Source organism: Lytechinus variegatus, chromosome 11 (assembly GCF_018143015.1).
Source record: "Lytechinus variegatus isolate NC3 chromosome 11, Lvar_3.0, whole genome shotgun sequence".
Taxonomy (NCBI): domain Eukaryota; kingdom Metazoa; phylum Echinodermata; class Echinoidea; order Temnopleuroida; family Toxopneustidae; genus Lytechinus; species Lytechinus variegatus.
Window position 1 is genome coordinate 15,299,679 of NC_054750.1, and position 21,894 is coordinate 15,321,572.

General features: G+C 36.7%; 1 protein-coding gene across 2 annotated transcripts in view; it reads left to right on the forward strand.

The window, feature by feature from the left end:
• LOC121423432 (protein sidekick-2-like) overlaps positions 1-21,894 on the forward strand; it is an 86,589-nt gene that overhangs the window by 46,074 nt on the left and 18,621 nt on the right. For both annotated transcript variants that reach the window (XM_041618767.1, XM_041618768.1), the window contains exon 4: positions 17,395-17,680. In XM_041618767.1, the coding sequence (XP_041474701.1) occupies positions 17,611-17,680 (70 nt within the window). In that variant the 5' untranslated portion in view covers positions 17,395-17,610. The remainder of the gene's footprint in view (positions 1-17,394; positions 17,681-21,894) is intronic.

The following is a 21,894-nucleotide window of genomic DNA, read 5'->3' on the forward strand; positions in this document are numbered from 1 at the left end:
CAGTGTATGCTTCATGCTCCGAGACTGTGACTAAAATTAGCCAGGGAATATCATATCGGCAGCATTAATTATGCTCGGAGTGATTCAATGAGCTTATTGTTGGGAAAACATGCATGTGTCATAGAGCAAATATATATCACTCATATTCATGTTTATAGTATAATCAGGACTTATGTTTTGTTCAGTAGTTTGACAAAGGCGCGAGTTGTGATTATGTTCATGTACTTTTATGTAATTCAGTTCAGTAATTACAACCAATATAAAATCAATCACAAAACATAATCATGTTGTGTATCGGCAGCATTAATTATGCTGGGAGTGATTCAATGAGCTTATTGTTGGGAAAACATGCATGTGTCATAGAGCAAATATATCACTCATATTCATGTTTATAGTATAATCAGGACTTATGATGTTTTGTTCAGTAGTTTGACAAAGGCGCGAGTTGTGATTATGTTCATGTACTTTTATGTAATTCAGTTCAGTAATTACAACCAATATAAAATCAATCACAAAACATACATATTATGGTTACAACCAATTGAACCTGAAGCTTGTAAAGATCTGCCCTTTACATAAGATAACAAAATAATCAATAAAATAATGAAAATAAAACATTAGTTACAAATAATAAAACAACGCATTAAGAAACAACCACACATACATTCATGTACAGGGATATATTGGGTAGAAATGAAATAGCTTTCAAACTTAATCTTCATTTATTTTCTAGGTAATCTAATAATATTTACATAATGAATTAGATTTTGAGATCTAATGTTATTAGACATGAGAATAACTTTCTTTCTCATTTTAGTACATTACATGATTTATTTCCAGTAAATATTGTTTAAACAACAAAGTGCAAAGCCAACTTATGTTTTGATGTGCTTTGAAATTGGTTCCTTTCTTTTAAATATGTACAATGTAAAGTGCATGTAAGAATGCGATTAGTTGGAATTGAAGACTCAACATAATTTGATTACGATTTCTCTGCAAACAAATGAAAACATTTGATAGAGATTAGTATTTAACCAGAAGACCTTTTCAAGCATTTTTATCAAGAACATGATACATTCTGCCAAATTATCCAAACATGTTCCAAATATCTCTCTATTATCTTAAGAAATTGATTTTAATGATTATGCCATCTCACAAAGTAGTATATCGCAACAAGATGAGCGTTTATAAATGGGCATGAAGAAATCAACATACATCCGTTTCCCAGTAGCATAGTTCTTGCATTGACGTTGAATGTGCTTAGTCTGCCCAGAACAATAATACTAAACCTTGGTTTCTGTTGAAATATCTTGACTTTATCAGTCTTAATGCACAATGTAGGGCCTTGGCAGTGTTGGATAAGACCAAGTGATGCATTTACCTCAGATATTCTCATTTGCGTGTGTTATTTTGAACGTATGTTAGATTTGAATCAAGGAATTGTATATTTTGTGTGATGCATACATAGGAGTCTGAATTATGAGACTACATGTTGCTCAAAGTTCACAGACCGCAGCTCTGAATCTCTGTGATATTAATTTAGGCTGTATGTTGTTGACTATTAGTCATAGTGGATAGCTGGCATTTTGTGAGGCTACGCTATAGGTTGACTTTTCTACATACAATATATCTCCTGTTCATACTGATGTAGTCTATATAATAGCAAACACACTGGTTCGTCACATCAAGTATTTGTAATCAGCATGTGTCTGCAAATGTTGACTACGAAGACTAAGTGGTAATTTTTTTTTAATTTATTCTGTTCCGTCTTCCTGCATGGGTCCTGTATAAAGCCTAGGTTGAGGCTAGGTTCATTGTATTATAAATTTTAGGAAAATTAGATTAATTATGATTGGTTCCTCTGCCAGTTTATCATCGGTATTAGTCTCTTGAACAGTTTCTCCTCGCTCAGTTTGAGCATTAATGGGCCATTGTGGAGATGGTGATGATTGTCTTGTCATCGACCCCATGGTCAAAATGAGAGCTTTGGTGGCCATCCATGGACTCTTCTCCTTCCGCCTATTCTGTCTTTCTTCCCCTTCCACTTTAGTTTGAGCATGTGTAGTGATCATTGTCCTTGTCATTGCCCTTATCAATGGCCCTGTGATCGAAGTGAGAGCTTTGACATTATACATTTGACAGAATGATGTCTGCATTTTTAACACATATACCTGGTGCAAAAAAGGTAGCCCTTCAAATGAAAGAAACAGCCTCCTAAATTCAGTAAATACCCTAATGTGAAAAACAGCCCCTTAGGAATATTCCCAACTCCGCACCAGATCATTTGGTAAATTGCCAATTCGTCTACTGCCAAGTCGTCCACTCACCACATGGTTTACCTTCATTTAGGCTAAAGCCATTCCACCAATCAACATTTCGTCTAACTACCATTTGGTCCAATTATCACTTCATCTGATCACCGGTTAGTCTATGACCAGTTGGTCTAATTCCTATTTTCTTTTTATTCATTTTGCCCAGTTAACACTTAATAGTCCAATTAGACCAAATGGTATATGGACTATGGCCATTGGATCAACTGGTTATTAGAAGAAATGGTGAGTGGAGGAAATGGCAATTAGACCGTGTGGGTAGTGGAAGAATTGATGACAGACCAAATGATAATAGACAAGTTGGTAATTGGACGAATTGGCATTGGACCAATTTGAAATGAACTGATCATTCATAAGTAGCCTATACACTTTCATAAGACTTGTACCCTCTGTGACTAGCAGACCAAAACTACCCCTTGCTGTTCTTCTATAAGCTTGAGAGAAGAGGAAGAGATCTGTAAGTATTCATTCTCTTCTTGCTTTCTTGGAAACCAAAGTTTACGTCAATTCCAACATAAATCAAATAGCGATTGACCGGTGTACTGTGATGCCTCATGGGCTTGTGATCGATAGTCTTCCTTTGCAAACTCCCTTCTTTTTTAATATTCCAAATATCAGTATGAATTCATATTACCACTTTCTTTTTGAATATTCCAAATTCAATATGAATTCATATATGAATTTTAAGCAGATTTTAACTTAATAATAATATAGGGTATTTACATGTATATTGCGCACATATCTACCTTGTTTAAGGTGCTCAAGGCGCTCCTATATTACCAGGCTAAGCTAGGCGTTCATAGCGCACACAGCTTTTTAAGGAATTACTTCCTACCGGTACCCATTTACCTCACCTGGGTTGAGTGCAGCACATTGTGGATCAGTTTCTTGCTGAAGGAAATTACGCCATGGCTGGGATTCAAGCCCACGACCCTGTTTCAAAGTCCGAAGACTAATCCACTGGGCCGCAACACTCCACACTTTAAGTCTGTATAATATTCATTATTTTTTGCTGGGAACTCAAGATTCTGAAACTAAGTTTTTTTTATCTCCTTTGTTCTTTATTTCATTATAAAGGGTTTCATATAGGTAATTGCTGAAATTTCCTGAATAGTTTTTTTTTTCAATCTAAAAAGCTATATGAGACAAGTTACGTTACACTGTTTTCAGAAGTAGGTCATTAATAATGCTATATGAATTGATACTTTGGTTTTGAATAGACCTTTCCCTTTTTTGAAGACTTCTAACTATAGTCACAAAAATAAAAGATTCTACGAAAAAGAAATATAATCAGTTTTGCCGGGGGATTTTGTCTTATCTGACACAGGTACATGTATTACAAAGTCCAAGTGCATTTCATGAAAATAAGACAATAAAACACGATCTTGAAAAATTAAAGTAAATATACAGAGTAAAAGAATACATATGCCTACTTCACTCGTATGAAGGTAAATGTAGTTTAGTTGACTTTGAAGTTGTTGTACAGTCTGCTTTATTCTGGTACCTTATGAAAAGGGAATGTTGCACACAGGTAGGCCTTTATATTAGTTCGTTACCTGCATCTCCAGAATCATCCTTGTCCATTTGTTGTTAACATTGAATGTTTGTGTTGCTTTGCCAAAGAGAAGTTTAAGCAGAAGGAATCCTATTTTCATCTGAAATGAATTTGACTCCATACAGAAGAATTAATTTATAGAGAAATCAGCAGAAAGACAAAGTGGAGTATGAGATGATCTCTCTCACAGGGATACATGTGGAAACCACAGTGATGTGGAACCTTGTTTTACTTTCATGTCAATAATAGACCTACATGTATCCTTTAAATAGCTATCGGAATAAATATGGATTTAGAAACTGCATGTATTCAGCTAAATACTTGAGGAATATTACCAAGAAACAAGTCATTGGATCAATTTGAAAAATTTTTGGCATCAGGTATGTTGAATTACAGTTGCAATATTTACAAAGCATTTGTATATTTTCCCTTGGGAGAGCATCTGGGCAATATTTTGCGACAATTCCACTGGACAACGTTGTTATTTTATTTCAGTGTACAGGTCAGTTGCTCAATACATTTCTGCATAGTGTGTTAGGTTCGAAACGAGCTTGGCATTCTGGCAAAGTTTTGTTTCTTTTTTCTGTTCTTTTAATCTTTCCTGTTCTTCCCCTTGATTGTAGAGCCTAGCTATTTGTAGCTTTCTATAGAAGAGAGGGTTGTTCAGCTCTCTGGAAGAGGGGAAGTCCGGAATAGTCGGACCACCTTACCATATGATTTGATTGAGTTCATATAACTCCTAGAACCTTTGAAAGTTTCCAGAGTATCAATATGTTACCCTGTTGCATGCCTCAACTTTTGTCAGAAGATTTCTTTCCTTGCTGTAAGGACTTGATGTCTGGAATTTTTATCGATAACCTCTTTATCTCTAGTCTTGTTGATAATTGCTTGTTTTTTTTCTCTAAGCATTATTGATAACCTTTTTTCTTGTTGTCGATAATACCCGCTATTATGAAGGGACATGACAGTGATTTTCTGTGATTCCCAGAATTCATGGAAACGGCCTTTTGAAAGTGGCTTTTCAAACAGAAAATCCTAGACAACATATTTTTCCTCAAAATGCACAGAACGACATCAGAAATTACTCCAAAATCTCAACATAATATAAATATTCACTACCCACAAAACATGATCTCAACCCCACTTCGCTATAAACACGACCGTTTCTGCACTCGATCATATTAAAAACATTCACAAGTGCAAGCTCAATTTTAGTGAAGTACCAAACTTAACGTAGAAGGCAGCACACGACCATGTGTTGCTATCCTCTATGTTCGAATGTTCGCTATAATGCATAAAAAATGTGTATTATGTTCTTTTGTCGATAGTTATCAATATCGGTAAGATATTTTCACCGATATATAGACAGAGAATTTTTTAAACAATAACAGCACTACTGGAATTATGAGGATTTATCCATCATGAATCAGAACTTTAATTTCTTATCTCAAGATTGGAAGGCATAGCAACAAGGCTGTCCAGAATTGTACCCCTGTATATTTCTTCGATAAATCTTGATTGTAGTTTCCCCATATTGAAAGTACCGAGAGTAACCTTAGCAAGGTTCAAGGGTTAAAAAGTTCCTTGCTGATTTTTTTTTGAAACTTTGTATCTACCTTACCAAATAACATCTGCAAGTTGCAACCCTATCTGGATGAACTTTGAAGGAATTAAGTTAGAGCTAAATGCCACTGGATGCATGTGCAGAGAGTAAGACAGATCACCACCTGTGGAAGTACATTGTCCTCATGGTAAGGTCACTGCTTGGACTTCAGAAAGGGGGCAGATGTGAGACATCCGTGACCTCTTGCTCTTCCAGAATAACTGGAAGGGGGAGAGCAATCAAGAATCAAATGTCTTGAGGGAGTTAATACTCATCCATTCATTCTGTATCATCTGGAAAGCTTATCCTGGTGATAATTCACTCAGAGTTTACGGCAGAATTTATTGCTGGTATAGTTTGTGATAAACTGTTAAGTCAGGGCAGCATTTCTGAACTTGAAGGCCTTCGGGTTTGAATAATAATGTAAATCAGATGTTTTTATTTTCTGTAGAAGTCGATAATTGTATTCATACTGCAAGTTTATCTCTGTTTCAAGCTACCATGATTCTCGAAAGGAAGATTGTAATGTCCTCCTGTACTCAAGCAAATCAACAATGACCAATGATTCACATCCTAGAACAAGCCTACTTCTTTTCTTATATCTATTTTTTGGTCATCTATCCTTTCTATTTTTGAGCCATCAACTTTTTTATTGATAGGTAGAAAAGTTCACAGGAACACGTTTACATTGATTTTTTTTGTATCCAGACATACCCAATTCAGTAGCTTAGTCACTGGCCCATGGCCTTTATTTACAGCGGTTGTTTCTGTAGAATTTCTCAGGATGTTGCAGTCCCGAAGGTCACTGGTATTCAATAATCAATTCTCCAGAGCAAACGTCTGTAAGAAATTGGTATTTGTTCAATATGATTTTTAATGTCTGGTTAATCGCTTTGATATCTTGACATCTTCAGGCTAATTTACTAGCAAAGTTTGGGTTCTTATAAAGCTGCTCCTTCATCATAAACGTCTATTTTTCATGGCTTTCATCAGAGAACAAGTGCCATTTGAGAGCATCTCTGATTAAAGCTTGTTACCTAACTTCAGCAAGAACTGTTATCTTCAAGCAATACATCTCAAACTTCAAGTGGAAGATTTTGTATCCTGTATATACCTGAAAAAAGACAAGTTCTCAAGCTTCAGTGAAAAGGCTTCCTTCACTTCAGGCAGAACTCTTGATCCTTCCAGACTCCACTGTAAGTTTATTGCATTATTCAAGGATATCCACATATAATTTTTGGCCAGAGGAATATTTTAGATTAAGGATTCCTCCACAGGTACTTTGAGCGATTACTGTATGCCATTGAACCATGCTCAGAATGGCTTGGGAAGCATGTCTTTATGTTTGACAGGATGGGAAAAGAGCCTGGGGATAAGTCAAGGGATGATGAATTGACTACAAATAGTAATTTTGTAGGGAACCTTGGGTTTTCATAGATATTTCATGTTGTTGAATCATGCATAGTTGCAGGAGCATATAAATTGCGGGTGAAATTCAAGTTCCAAATTTGAAGGAAGGTATACAAAGAGGAGTGATGTTGAGAAGAATGCTTTCCAGGATTCCCCAAGAGGCCCTTGGAGCGGTTGCTGTATGTCAGTGAACCTGTTCCTGTTTGGTATGAAAAGGATGCAGGGTGCAATGCTGGTAAAAATTGGCAGTAGAAGAGGGTTTCTTTAAAGGGAGGAAGAGGTGGGAGATGGGGGGAGAGTGAAGAGAAAGAAATGACATTCAGGCCTGATGACATGGTGAACTACAGAAAGAGAAGGCGATGTACAAGGGAAATAGAGGAAGTGACGGGTTATGTAGCTATCCTTCTTGTTTGCTGTTGCCAAGCGAGGAAATGCGAGAGAAATAGAGAGACACACTACACACACAAGTGTATTAGATTGATATTTCCTTCACTATATACTTCAGGCGTTAACACATATTGCTGCATTTGCGGCAAAACCTCGTATCTCAATTTTCAAGAAACCAGCGAAAAGCATGTCTGCAATAAATAACACTGTTTCCAATATGGAATAGTCATCACTTTGGCTTGACGTAGTGAGTTCATTTTGATTCGAGCCAGAGCTGGGATTTGGATTTGACTTCATTTGATTGATGATCTTGTCATTAGAACTAAAAAGATGGTATTCCCCAAAATTGGAGGTACGAGGTCTTCGCAATGATATGCCATGATGTTTGGACAGTGTAGCCTACAAGTGAAATGGTATACTGAGAGAGTAAAGAGGATGTGAAATAGAGATTATGGTGGATGATCCTGACGCTTTCCTCCAAATCTGCTCTGGGGAATTTGATTTGCTTTGTTTTTGCAGGTCAAGTCTAACAACATATATTCACAATTTTAACAAGTATCAGTATATTAGGTGTGAAATATGTAAATTTTAGTATACTTTTGCTAATATTGTTAATTCATAACCATTTTTTTTCTTTGAATATTGTAATTGTGAAATAATATTTATGATACAATATTCCTCATGACGTCATATTAAAAAAAAAATTATGTGAGCTTTTTCACATGATTCTTTTTTTTTCAGAATGTCATTGCCTGCATTTTTCGCTCAAGATTTGATTTTCATTTATTCATTTTCATTTTATGATTGACTGTTGAGCTTGTCTTTTATTTGACAATGTATGTGCTTGCATTTAGTGACTACAGTACATACGTAGCTCCTTGATGTGCTAAAGAGAATAGAAACATGAAAATGGTTGTCTTTTTCTGATGGAAATATTTCTTATTAACCACACAAGTCAAGTCTCCATCTGTGAGGTTACAAGGGACATCTTGATAATCGTTACGTTCGATGCATGATGGCAGTATGAGGGAGAGGGTCGTGATATAAATGTCGGCGCATAATGCTATAAGGAGATAGTCTCAAGATACAGACTCTAATTGATTAAAGTCCGGAGTGTAGCCTAACTCAACTGGTCTCGTACAACTCGGTGTTGTCGCATGCTCCTCTTAATCAAAGCTTTATGGGGGCAGTTACAAATTGATGCACAAGGTTTGAGGTTCAAGCCCCAGTCACATATGACGATGCAAACAAAATTTCGATCTACTCTTATTCCTCAAATGATAAGAATTTTTATCTGAAATTTTTGTTTTGAACAGAACTGATAATGGGCTTTCAGAATGAGAAAAAAATATCGATTTCGAAAATTGGACAGAAATTTGTTTGAGACGGATTATAAAATCAGCAACAATACATGTAGATAGCAATGTGTGACGGGCCATCATATATCAAAACCCCTATAGTATGCTACATATTTAAAGGGTTTGCAAGTGTTAGCTATTCAAAGGCAACTTGTTTTTTGGCACTGACTGTACAACCCACAGTAAACATCTCCACATGTACAAATGAGGCGGTGCCGCACCGGCCCGAGTTTGTTCAATCTCGAGATTTTAGTCTGATCAGCCCTCTTCACAATTAATCTCGAGATTCAAGAAACCCAATCTCCACCGGCGCAAGAAGAGGAATTCATGCTTAAGCAAGCCAGCGATGCATTGTCGTCTTACGTCGTGAATAAATAATCCCAAGTTGAAACTCTAGTCCGTCCACGCCTGTGAATTTAGTCGGATCATTGGAAAATAGCGCGCTATTTTGCAAATTATCTTAAGTTGACATAGTATTGTAATCTCGAGATTAATCCTGTGAACTATTACGATGATCGTGCCTCCATTACAAACATTCTAATTTGCAGGATCAGAAAAAGCGTGATTATTTGAAAACTCTGGCTGGTACAGACAGCCCTAATACACTTAAACCTGTGAGGCAGAGTTGTAGATGATGCTGGTTCATCCGAATCATGAGGCCGCTGGAGAAAACCTTCTTTATAAATGTATTTGACTCTGGCCGGGGCCAAGGGCTGCAAAATGCGGCCTTCATGCCAGCTTTGACAGCATCCCTACTGTGATGTCATATTAAAAGAACAGTATGAAAGTGGAGAAATTGTTTCCTACAGAGATGTATAGAGATCATTATGATCATATAAAGTTTATTTCAAAATTTGTTTTTCGTACAAATTTGTTGTTCATCTTTAGTATTGCATGAAGGGAAAAATCAATTGATATTCATTTTCTTTTGGTATTAAACTGAATCAAATGCTTTTCCCGTCCTTTCTCCCAAAAGTGTTAGAGGTGATGCACAATTTTGTTCTTTTCCTGTACCACATGAAAGCTTCACGATGACAAGGTCTGCGCAATGAGTCTACTCTATTTGAATGTGCGTGTAGTGGATGCGTGGGTGTCGTCATTGGAGGGGCATAGAGAATCTCAGCAAGCAGAATGTCTCGAAGATGACGACCCCTTTGAGATCCGGCAGAACCATCTCCACCTTATCCCAGCATGCATTGCTCCAACAGCTGTTCTTTCTAACACACTATTTTCCAGCACCATTTCATTTGGTCTGCATATACCCACAGGCCTATACGCTGCTTGTTTTATTGTGATTGCGTGGGAGTGTGACATTCCTTGCCCCAAGAGTAGAATTTGAAAGCATCTTTGGGCATGAAAATAAGAGGAATTTTCATTTGCAATAAAGGATTCCATCTTCTTTATTGGAAGGAGCTTTATTAAGTCCTAGCAGTAGTCAGAATGTGTGATTCTTGGGGTGTGTTCAGTGTCAATTTTCAAATTTAAACAGCAATATGAATCATGATAGAAAACTACAAAACACAGATATGAACAGCGGTGCACTGTTCAGTGTCGAAAATATAAAGCTGAATATTTGTTGATCATCTTTGAATTTCATTACCGCAGCTTTAGTGTGCAGTTTGCTCCATTACACGGGATACGGGTCAATTCTGGTACCTGCTTGTGGAGGCTTCCAGTGCGATAGCACATTTAAAGACGTTTCAAATCTCAATCATGTTCAGTGTCACGCTCGCGATGCAGCAGGTCATATAATTTTAGATGATCGCTTTTACGAATGCATCTTTTTAGACGTTTGAATTTTCCTCCGAATCATGATTTGAAAGATGTTTACTTTTATGACCAGGAATAGAGGACATTGAACACACAATTTGCGATTTGCAATAACGTTTTTAATCGTGATTCATGTTGCCATTTAAATTTGGAAACAGACATTAAACACACCCTTGCATGATGGGTAATCCAAATTGCTACAAACAGGCAGTAGCTACTTGGGTACACCTTGAAATTTTGTACTTTTCATTTTTTTGCAATGGTGTCTTACTGTATGTTCCTAATAGTTCCTTTTTAATTATAGACATAGGTTTGGAAAACGGATAATCTGTTTCGAATTGATGCAATATAGCAACCTTAGTCTTTTATCCAGGATGTGTGTGTGTTTATTGCAACATTATGTATTTATGAATTGAAAAAAAAATTGGTTTATTTAGACTAACCAAGCTTCACTGATCCTGCACAGTAAAATATGTGTAGTGTCTAATAGGAAAAGTAGGGCATAAGTCCAAAAAGGCTTTATTCAGCCTCGCACATTTTCTCCATCGGAAATACCGAAAGGCAAACTATCGGCAGCTGTAAAACAGGGAAGAAAGTCATTGTCCTGAATGCGTTAAAAATCAGCCAAGAGTTACCGTTTATTTCTTTTCGTTAAGAACTAGATGCCCTGAAGTAGAATTGGGTTTCCAGGAAATCCACTCTCTTGCCAGGCATTATGTGGTTTGTCAATCTGCTCTAAGTCGCCAGGCTTTTGTCTGGCTCAGAGAATGTGAAAAGGGGGCTTCTTTTGCTGATACAGTACCCACTGGCTTTATTGCCCCCTCTCCCCATCTCCCCCCCCCCCTCACTCACTCTCTCCCTCCACTAATCCCCTTCCTTCCATCCTTTGAATTGAATTTGACTTTGATTCATAAGACATATAAAGATGTATAGTAAAAAAAGTGATATGGAACAATATTATGGCTACATATTGGGAAGTTCGATACAACCAACCAATATAAGAATTTTAAATGAGTCATCTTGTGAATCATTCTGTATTGTGAAATAGTCAGCAGAGTGCCATGAATGGTTACTTTTCCATTCATGATCTTCTGCATCCTCTATCCCTCATTGAAGTCAACTCAGGTAGACATAATTTGTCTCTCTCCCCATTTGAAGGTGGTAAAGGAAATATGTCCTTTAAAAAAACATCAAAGTTTTGAATTATGTTCTTTTGAGTTAATGTAAACAGGTTTTTGTACATTGAAAAGAATATTTTAAAAGCAAGAATTGTAAACATATTACCATATTTATCAAATACAACAAATGAGACAAAAAAAACTGTTAAAATCTGTCAAGGAATTGTGACATTTAAAGGTAAACTTACTGTAATTAGTTTTTAAAAGAAGTGAAAATCTTGTGTTATCAATTCAGTTGACATTTGTTTTTAAATTTGATACGAAATGTAATATATTTTTGCCTGCACATTGATAGCCATACACTCAATGCCATTGAACTTTCACTGAATTAAAAAGAGTACCAAAATGAAAAAGAGAACAATCAGTTTTATTTTTATAGTAAAACTTAAAGGAATCATTTAAACGAAAAACAAGGGAAAAGTCTTGTTTTTAAACATGAACTCTTCAAGAATGTAAAACTCTAACATATATCCCTATACTAAAAATATAAAAGTGGTGAAAACAACAATGTTTTGGTTAGGTAATACAAATTTTGTACTGTTATCAACAGAAAAAAAGTGAACAGGGTTACTGAACTCTTGAGTAATCTTGAGTATCTAATCCGCCCACACCAATGCTCAGTCTACAATAGACCCTGTCTTCTCATAGATATTTGTTGGGTTTTAAATCTGTTTTTATTCCCGCTTCAATAAAAGTGAGGTGTTCTTATTATTGTTATAGAAGGATAAGCTGCAATGATTAGTACTCATTGAAAGCCCACACTATATTTTTGAGGCATGTTTTGTGTTTTTAAGACCAACCCAAATGTGAACGACATCTACCTTCCATGTTACAAATACGGAATTTGATTTGAACTGATCCTTTCAGGTTTAAATCTGTTGATCAGTGACTTCAATTACCAATATTTGACTGAAAAATATAACAATATTTGTGAATGTGGGGTGTCGCCAAAATATGCATGTTGTAAAAAGATTTCTGAACAATTGCTTCTCCCGAATCAATCAGAGGTTATAAAATTAATAGAAAATTTTGCAATTGATTGCGAGTCTGCTTGTTTCAGCATATTATAATAAATTGATTTGCCATTGTTCAAATTAATCAGTGAATGTGATTAATTGCAAATAAGTTTCTTGTAAAGTTTCTTGTATACTGTCATGAAAAATGTTTGAACTTATTAAATGGAACGAATTTCAGGAATAACCAAGACAACTTGTGGTATTTACGGTGAACGGTCATCTGATTCTAAATTTAGTAACAATGCAACAAAGCTAAAGTGATGTCAAATTTTGGCAATCATGGGCGCAGAATCGTATTTAGCGAAGTAATGCACTTTTCATTACACGATCCAATGGCCTAATATTTGTTTTCTGGGAAAACACTTAGGAAAGAGCTCTTCTCCTTAAAATACATGTAGAATAATGATAATTATATTGTCTTTGAGAAAAATAAACACTCGGAATTAGGCATCAATATTAACATATGGGACTGTCGTTAAAATAAAATAGGTTTATGCAATTTGTTGCTATTCCAGAATGTAAAATTTGACAAAAAACATTCTGTATAACGGCAATAAGAAGTCCATTTGAATAAAACGAATGTTTTATTAATTTCTTAGCTTTCATGTTTCATATGTCAATCTGTCAACACGATAGGCAAGGAAGATCTTGTCATTTTTTCTTCTCTGGGTTCCTCAGCCATTATTCCCCGCATTAACCTTTCTATGACCCTATACAGAGTGCTCATTGTGGGTGAAAATTTTGAGTGCTTACAAATTACTGATTTACTATAGAATTCATCAAAGACCAAACCCTTGTTTCTAAGATGTCATTTTAGTTGTAATACTGGCAGTAATGAAATCCACCCTCTTATGATTGCCAATCAAATTGCCAATAGAGTTTTCCTCTGAAATATTGTTTAAGCTGGTAGATACTATCCATTATTTATTTAGATTTCGTCAGAAAGTGGATTCAACCCCAATAGATGTTCTTATGATTTCTGGGAGGGAGAGAAAAATTGATATCCTGATAGAAAAATAATTTTTTCGTGTCTAAGATTTCTCATTTCAATGTATCAAATACATATAGATATATATATATTATATATATATATATATATATATATATATAATTGTGAAGAGCAAGGACCTATACATTGCAAGGTGCTTTCTATTATAAATTTGAGAAGATGCTATATGTAGATACAGCGAATAAAGCAAACGACATAGCCGGGGTTTAGTTTGCTACATCGTTTGCTTTATTTGCTGTATCTACATATAGCATCTTCTCAAATATATATATGTTTTGTGTGTGTGTGTGTGTGAAATTATACATGTACAACAGCTTTGGCAACTCTTTTTATTTTAATATTTTGTGAAAGAAATGGATGAAGAGAACAATATATATTAGCAATGATTTTTCTGATATAAGTGAAGTTTGAGATAGCTGATTGTATTCTCGAAGCATGCACATGGGACTGCAATTGCTTTAATATTGACTATAATTTCATGAATGATTATGTAGGGAAAGTAGAGTTGCACAATAATGCCCGTTCCTGAGGCTCATTGAGCATTAAAACCAAGCAGAAATTCACCTGGTAAGCTGTGAAAATGCATGGAAAATACAGTTATTATTTGTCAAATCACAATTTTACTTCTGATGAGGTCTGTAATCTTCTTCAAAACAAAAATGATAGAGCAGCAATAATGTCATTCTGGCCTTGCACTATATTACATTTATTTACCCGAAACTGGTCAAAAGTGGCCTCAAAATTTTATTTCAGTTTGTTAACATTGAACTTTGGTTGCGACCAACAAGCCAATTATGAACAGGCTCATATTCTCTCATACCCATAGCATATTACCTTTCTGAGTCACAGGCCACAAGTTTAGTTGATGTATATAGATAGTCACAGATCATCAGTCTCCTGTGTTGATTAATACAATCATGAATTTATTTACATAGTCTGTTTGAATTTGTGAATATCAAGTCTGTTTTTATCATGTAAAAAAGAGGCGGAAATGATAAAGAATAATCTACTCAATTTAAAAACTGATAATTGATATTCTAAAAAGTATATCTAGGGCCTTCATGATTTTAAAAAGAAATTATTCATTTTTTATTGTAAATTGATTTAAATCAGTCTACACAAAATTGATGTAATTCGAAATAATTGTTTTAATTTGCAATATGAAGGAGAGCATATGTTTTCAACTGTACACATGTAAACACATGTATGTATCTGAATGAAATCGCAAGTGCTATTCTCATCGTACTTGATGTTGAGAGTACTTCCTGCAGTTAACCTACATACAACTTGTGGACTGCATTTAGTGAACACTTGTGTCCCAGCAATATGGTTTCAAAACCATAGTAATGTTTTAGTGATTTTATCCGGGGGGGGGGGGGGCACACTCCCATTCACGAGTGGATACCATGTGCGACCATGAGGTCTCAAAAAACACCCTAAACACGTATTTTCCATATTCTGAAAATGCACCCCTTCACAATTATTGGCGTGTGAACCCCTACCCTTAACAAGTATTGGAAACAAAACGATACTATTGGCAAGTATTCCCTGAATTGAGCCCCTAAACAAGTACAGAGATAAACACGGACATCGGTCGTCGGTTTTACCTTTTACATCATTGGGTTTAGTACAGCCCAACTCAATGCAAATCGTACTCTAAATACGTAGTGTTGACTCCTGGGGCAAAAAGTACATCCATTTTTATTTTTGATTTTTTTGTACCCTCGCAAATTCGATCCTAAACATTTCTCTTTCCTACGAAATAGATACCCTTTTTTCATTATTTTAGTGTTTTTGACCCCCTTATTACGTTACGTAGTAACATGCCCTATCTTGAAAAAGACATCCTTTTTGAGTGTTTTTTTTGGTCGCGCATGGTATCCACTCGTCAATGTAAGTTGCCCCCCCCCCCGGATTTTATTATTTTTTTTTTTTAATAATTGTCTTTTATATGTGGGCATGGAATGCTAAAAGATGCCTTTTTTGAAAGATGATTCTAAAGACCCATGTCGGCAATTGTTATCAATATCTTGAATATAGGCCTGCGGCAGAGATTCTGATCATGGTTTTACAACAAATTTTCTTCCAGTTAAAACACATTCATACACCAGTTTGACCTACATTTAAAACACATAGTACTTCCTGGGTCAAGTGGGTTGGCTTGAATCGAGGGAGAATCATTGCTATCACACTGCAGTGACCTTGTTATTATGTGCACATGTGTGTTTTGATTTGCGATTCTTTTTTTGATTATTATATGAGCTAGTACATGCACTCCGAGTTTACTTAACTGTTTTGGGTGGGCTTGAATTGTGGGGGAATCATTGCAAGGTAGAAAGCACTTGAATGCTAACCCTGCAATGGCTTTGTTTCCCTTTTGATTTGTTTCTCATATTTATTCTAGCCTGTGCCACAGTGGTTCCAATGAAACCAACTCCAAACCGAGCCATGTCTTTATGATAGCCTTTAATAGTCGGTCGGGGGTCGGTTTCACTGGTGTAACAGTAACTGTACTGTGGCATGAAGGAAATTGTTTGAATGGGTCTGTAAAAAGTATGTTGGGAGTTATTGAACTCGATCATGGCTTGAACCTTGGCAATATCAAATGTGTTGTCCCCATGTCTTCTCACATGGCGACACTTGATGAATGAGGTAGAGTATTCAGGGCTCATCTTGTAAATCATTGAAGGGAATTGGTAACCTCGCAAAATCTGGGCTGCCACAGCCCTAGAACGCATCAGTATGTGTACAGGAGTACTTGTAGTTGTAGTGTAAAAGAAAATACTTGGAAATCCACTTCAGTACAACTATCGGTATTTTCTTTATTAAGTATCAGGAAATGCTGGAAGATTTTTTATCTTTCAGAGAATTCAGATTTATAAAGCATACACCATATTCAGTTTTATGAATTCCAGCTTTCTATATATATAATATATATAAATGTAGGCCTATATATTTATATATATAAATATATATATATTTATATATAAAATTTTCTTACTTTCAGAAACCGTCATCCTGGTTCTTTATTGGTCTATCCGAAAATAATTGTATTTCCTAGACTACATATTGCAACAAAATCAAGTATGAGCATCTTTGCCAGAACCTCTTTAATGAAATTTAGCATGAGCTTGATGATTGATTTCTAAGCCTGCCTAGTGTATGTCCTGGTTGACTTGTTTGAGTCTTCTAATAGGGAGATGATATATTGATTTTCTTGGGTTATAAACTTTTTTTTGACTTGATTGGAAGTAGATTGGGCTATTAAATGAATTATCATGGTAAGTATTTCAGTTTGTTATTGCTGCTGCTTCTAGTGTTCTACTTCATAAAGCTTGTGAACATGTGTTTAAAGGCCTGGTCACACCGCCTGAGCGTTGTTGGAGCGGTCGTGGAGCGGAAGGGAAAGAGAGTCGAATTTCGCTCACAAAATTGGGGGAAAAAATCGAAAACAAAAATCGAAAACATAAAAAAAACAATCGAAATCGAAAATGGTGAAGGGTAGCGAGCGGTGATGATTTTTTTCTCTCCGCTCCACGACCGCTCCAACAACGCTCGGGTGGTGTGACCATGCCTTAATGTAACACAATACATCCACTACTACTGTGTCCCCACAGCCCCCACCACTACTACATGTACATGAACATGTACTGTACATCTACTATTATGATTATACTTGTATTCTAGAACTTTGACTGTTATTAGTACCATTCTATGATTGCTGTCTCTTGTATTCCGCCCGGTGTTATATGTATATTTATTCTGTGTCATTATCCAGGTTGCTACTCATTTCTGAAGGTGTGACACAGTCAGCGTGCAATCTGAAGGTCTCACCCCGACCTTTTAGGGCCGAGGTCAAAGGTCATTGAGAGAGGGAGACAGTTCGAAGTCGAGATCTAGTGATCCCAGATCAAAGAGGGGGAAGAAGGAGGAACCGGAGGAGGGGGACTGGTTGCAGCCCTTCTGTGACCGATGTAGGGAAGGCTAAAGCAAGATGGCGCATTCTGACTGGATAACCTGTATCTGCTTGTGTGCCCTCATCTCAGTCTCTGGTGCAATAACAGGTAGGTTACATCATAATGTTAGGACCTGGCTTTGTTGATGGTCGGGCTTGCTCATGGTTGGGCTTACTCTGTAGAATTTCACATTGTATTAAGTTGTGACTTTAAGCTCAGAGTTGCTAATTTTCCGGATTTTTCCGGAATTCCGGATTTTTTCCTTTGCTGAAAAATATTCCGGAAAAAAAAATCGATTGTCAAAGTGAAATCCGTAAAAATTTCCCCTCCAAATCTTGTCACGGAGTTCGCTACGGAGAGCGCAATTTCAATTTTGGATGGCCAATTTGCGCAGACGGAAAATTATTAGCGTTGTGCGCAGCATGAAGTTTAGCTGCACTGTACTTGCACGGTACGCGCGAGCAATACATTGTAGCAGTTGCAAACGCCGCCCTATACCCTGCAGGGATACGGGTGTCAGCGCTATCCCAGTCGGGCGATCGGCCGGTAGAACCGCTCGAAGCACGGCCCGGTGTGGCTGCAATTGCCTGCTGCTGCGTGAGTGATTGGTTGTCTGCCGCGGGATTTCAGCTGAAAACTTATTTGCTACCATGAAATATGTGTTCTCTGGTGCGTATTCATCAATTCATATGTGTGAACTATCCATCATTTTGATAGAAATTGTGATTTATGGATTTTCAATAGTATAGGATTGTCTTGTTGATGAGTACCGTAAGGGCACTAGTATTCAACCCGGCATAATTCAAAGATTTTGACATATTTCCAAAAATATTTAGAAATATGGAAACTATCTTAATTTCATACCTTTGTTATTTCCTGGGTAATCTGTTGTCGGTATTTTCTTTATCAATCTGTCGACTGTATGCGCGTAGGATCGAATTATGTGCCGATGGCCTTTTGCACTGAATTGCACTAGTATTCAACCTAGTGAGGATAGATAGCAAATCTCAGAAGGGTTTATATTGGTAAATTAGATCTAGATCTATGTAAGTCTCTGGCTTTGATTAATTCCCTGTTTGGTCTCATCTCAAATGGTCTAGTCCATAGTCGGATGGGACAAGGGCAGATTGAGAGACAGGACCATCTTTCATCGCTAGGTTGAATACTAGTGCAGACGGGTTGAATACTAGTGCAAAAAACCGTCGCCGTATAATTCGATCGCCCGCGCACACAGTCGACTGGTTGAAGAAAAAAATAACGGAAAAAGAATAACCAGCATTTGCTCTTAGAAATAAGACGGGTCTGAAATTCAGGTAAATTCTATGTTTCTATATATTTGAGGAAAATCTCCAAACGGGTTGAATACTAGTGCCCTTACGGTACAGTGAGTGAAAAAGGGCACCCCAGCTGCTACATACACCCGTCCCGAGTCGCACCCATTGGCCGCAGCATATTAACCAGCATCAGGTTAACCCGTACCGTAATGAGTACGGGTTACATGATTTTTTTTTTTTGAGCACCTTTCTTGCCTATGATATGAAGTTTATTATGTCATTAATTATTTGTTATGTACTACTGTAGATTAATGATTTCAGCCCTCTATAGAATAAGAAAACGTTCCGGCTTCAGGGGGCTTTGCCCGCGCGCCCTTGACCCCGGCCCCGCCAGGGGCCCTGGGCGGGCCCCTGGACCCCCGGCCTGGGTTTTCAGGATTTTTTTGAGCTATCAGTTAGCATCTCTGTAAGCTGCATGTTAGGTTTATGTTATATCAGAGTCATAACATTTGACTGAGCACTGTTCTAATGACTGCTGAAATCATGATTGTTAGACCTGTAGAGGTACATTTCACATCTTAACATCCATGAGATGTCCGAATATAATTGTCCATTTATATTTCCTTGACAAGATTATGATCAAGTTGGAACATGCCAGGAAAACAAGGAATATTCCCTTCTTTCTCGACTCTGAAATTTGCAGACATCTATCGTTCAGAGTCAAGAAAGCAGGAATTATTACACATTCCTTTAGACATGCACTTGGTTTGTATTCAAAGGACAAGTCCACCCCCAAGACAAGTTTATTTGAAGAAAAAGAGATAAATCCAACATGCATAACACTGAAAATTTCATCAAAATCCGATAAAAAATGACAAAGTTATGACATTTTAAAGTTTCGCTTACCGTAAGTAACGGTGTATTAACCGCACCCTTGTATTAACCGCACCCCCAACTTTGGACAAAAAAAAAAAAAAATCTTCTCACATTTGCATGCATATTTGAGGTACAAAGAAACAAAATCTATGTTTTTAAGATTTCAAAGTATCCAAAGAGATTACCGGTATGCGGAAATCTGCTGTTCTTGATCAATTCATCTACAAATGTTAGAAAGAAAGAACGGTCCCGACAATATTGGCAACTTACACACTCACCTCACAGTCACAGTGTACACACACACACAGCACTGCCATTACACTGCAAACTACGATACAGTACTAGTCATGCCAGTACATCTTATCTTTCCCAGCTTAGGAGGAAGAAACATTCACATTTCTTGCATCACAACCTCACTATCACTTTCAGAAATTTGATGTCTTAGCATGAATTTTGGATACGGGATTACAGGAAGGTTCAAGAAACAAAGAAATTGACATTTTTTCCAGTTGTTTTTTACGGCTTCGTGCCGTCTCTCTCGTGCGTGGTTTACATGGTATCTTATGAAAAGCAAACAGGAAGGAGAAAAAAAAGCTGGCGTGAAACGGGACTTTGAATAGCGCCAGCTACGTCGCACTATAACCACATTACAACGCAATCTCTAAGCTCACTCATCTCTCGCTCAGCGGTACAATATTACCGAGCCTTGGCGTCTCTTTTACTCTTTTAAATTAGCCAGGGAACTTCACTACTTTGAATCGAGAATAAAGTCAAAATTAGTGTCATGAAGGTGGGTGCGTTTGTTATGGACAATATTTAATTAAGATCGTAATAATCGCTTCCCATTACCCGCGGCTCATACCCCTCTAAACAACATTGCCTGGGCGGCTACGCTCGGCCACTCGATGTGTTGTGAACTGGCAGACATCGTACATGTACGGGAGGGGTTACGGCGGGCTGGCTCAGACCCGTCACCGTGTATAAACCGCACCCCCGACTTTTGCTTCTATCCCGCCGAGAAAAAGGTGCGGTTAATACACCATTACTTACGGTAATTTAAAAAAAAACATTTATGTGCACATTCTGGTCAGTTTGCAAATGAGGAGACTGATAAAATCATCCACTCACTGTTTCTTTTGTATTTTATTATGTGAAATAGGAAATATTCTAATTTTCCCCTCATTGTCAAGTGAAACAATGATTTATTCCTCCCTGAACATGTGGAATTAGCATTGTGTAATAATATTATGGTTCAGTCAAGTTGGTCCTTATTGTCAAATCTGTTAAAAATCAAAGATTGTTTGATTCAAGCAATAAAAAACAAAAGAAATAGTGAGTAAAGGACATCGACTGTCTAATTTGCATGTCACTGAGTTGTGCATATCACTGTTAAGTGAAAAATAAGTGAAACTTTCAAACGTCTAAACTTTCTTATTTTACATCCGATTTTGATGAAACTTTCAGCATTATATTAGTTTGATTTTCTCTATTGATTGAAATCAACATTTTTCTTGGGTGGACTTGACCTTTAATGTTCATGGAATACTTTGGTTAAGAATTGGTTTATAGATCATTTTTGGGGAGGTTTTTGTGGGTAAGGTTAGGTCTTGTTTAAGGTTTGTGTATGTATTTTCGTTTAATGTCAGGGTTACAGGTAAATATAATTTCCTTGTGAGTTTACATGTATGTCTTTCGATTAGGTTTTATCCAGTGTCATGAAGAGTTACCACTATGGTAACTTTGCTATCATAATTCTGTTTAAAGAGAAATTCCAGTAGTTGCAGTAAACATTGATTTCATGAGAAAGTCTGTAAAACAAGGCTAATTGTCAGTATATCATCGAGGATCTAGATCTGGTACAGTTACATAAACTTAACTTTGTGAAATTTTGAAATCTACGCTGAAAAATGTTCAGATTGAAGATCCCCAACGCAGATAAGCGCACGTGGGACAGTGTATAATTATTGCTTCGAATTTCGGGCCCGACGCTCTACCCGAATCCTCTGCTTATTTGCTGATTTCTCAGCAATTACACAATTTCTTCCAGAATCCTTGGTACATATTCTTTATTTATACAAACAGACACTTTGGTGGTCATTTCATTGGATCCTGTACGAACTCATTTTGATATTGTTACCAAAACTAGCATTTACCTTTAAAAAAACGTTTGTT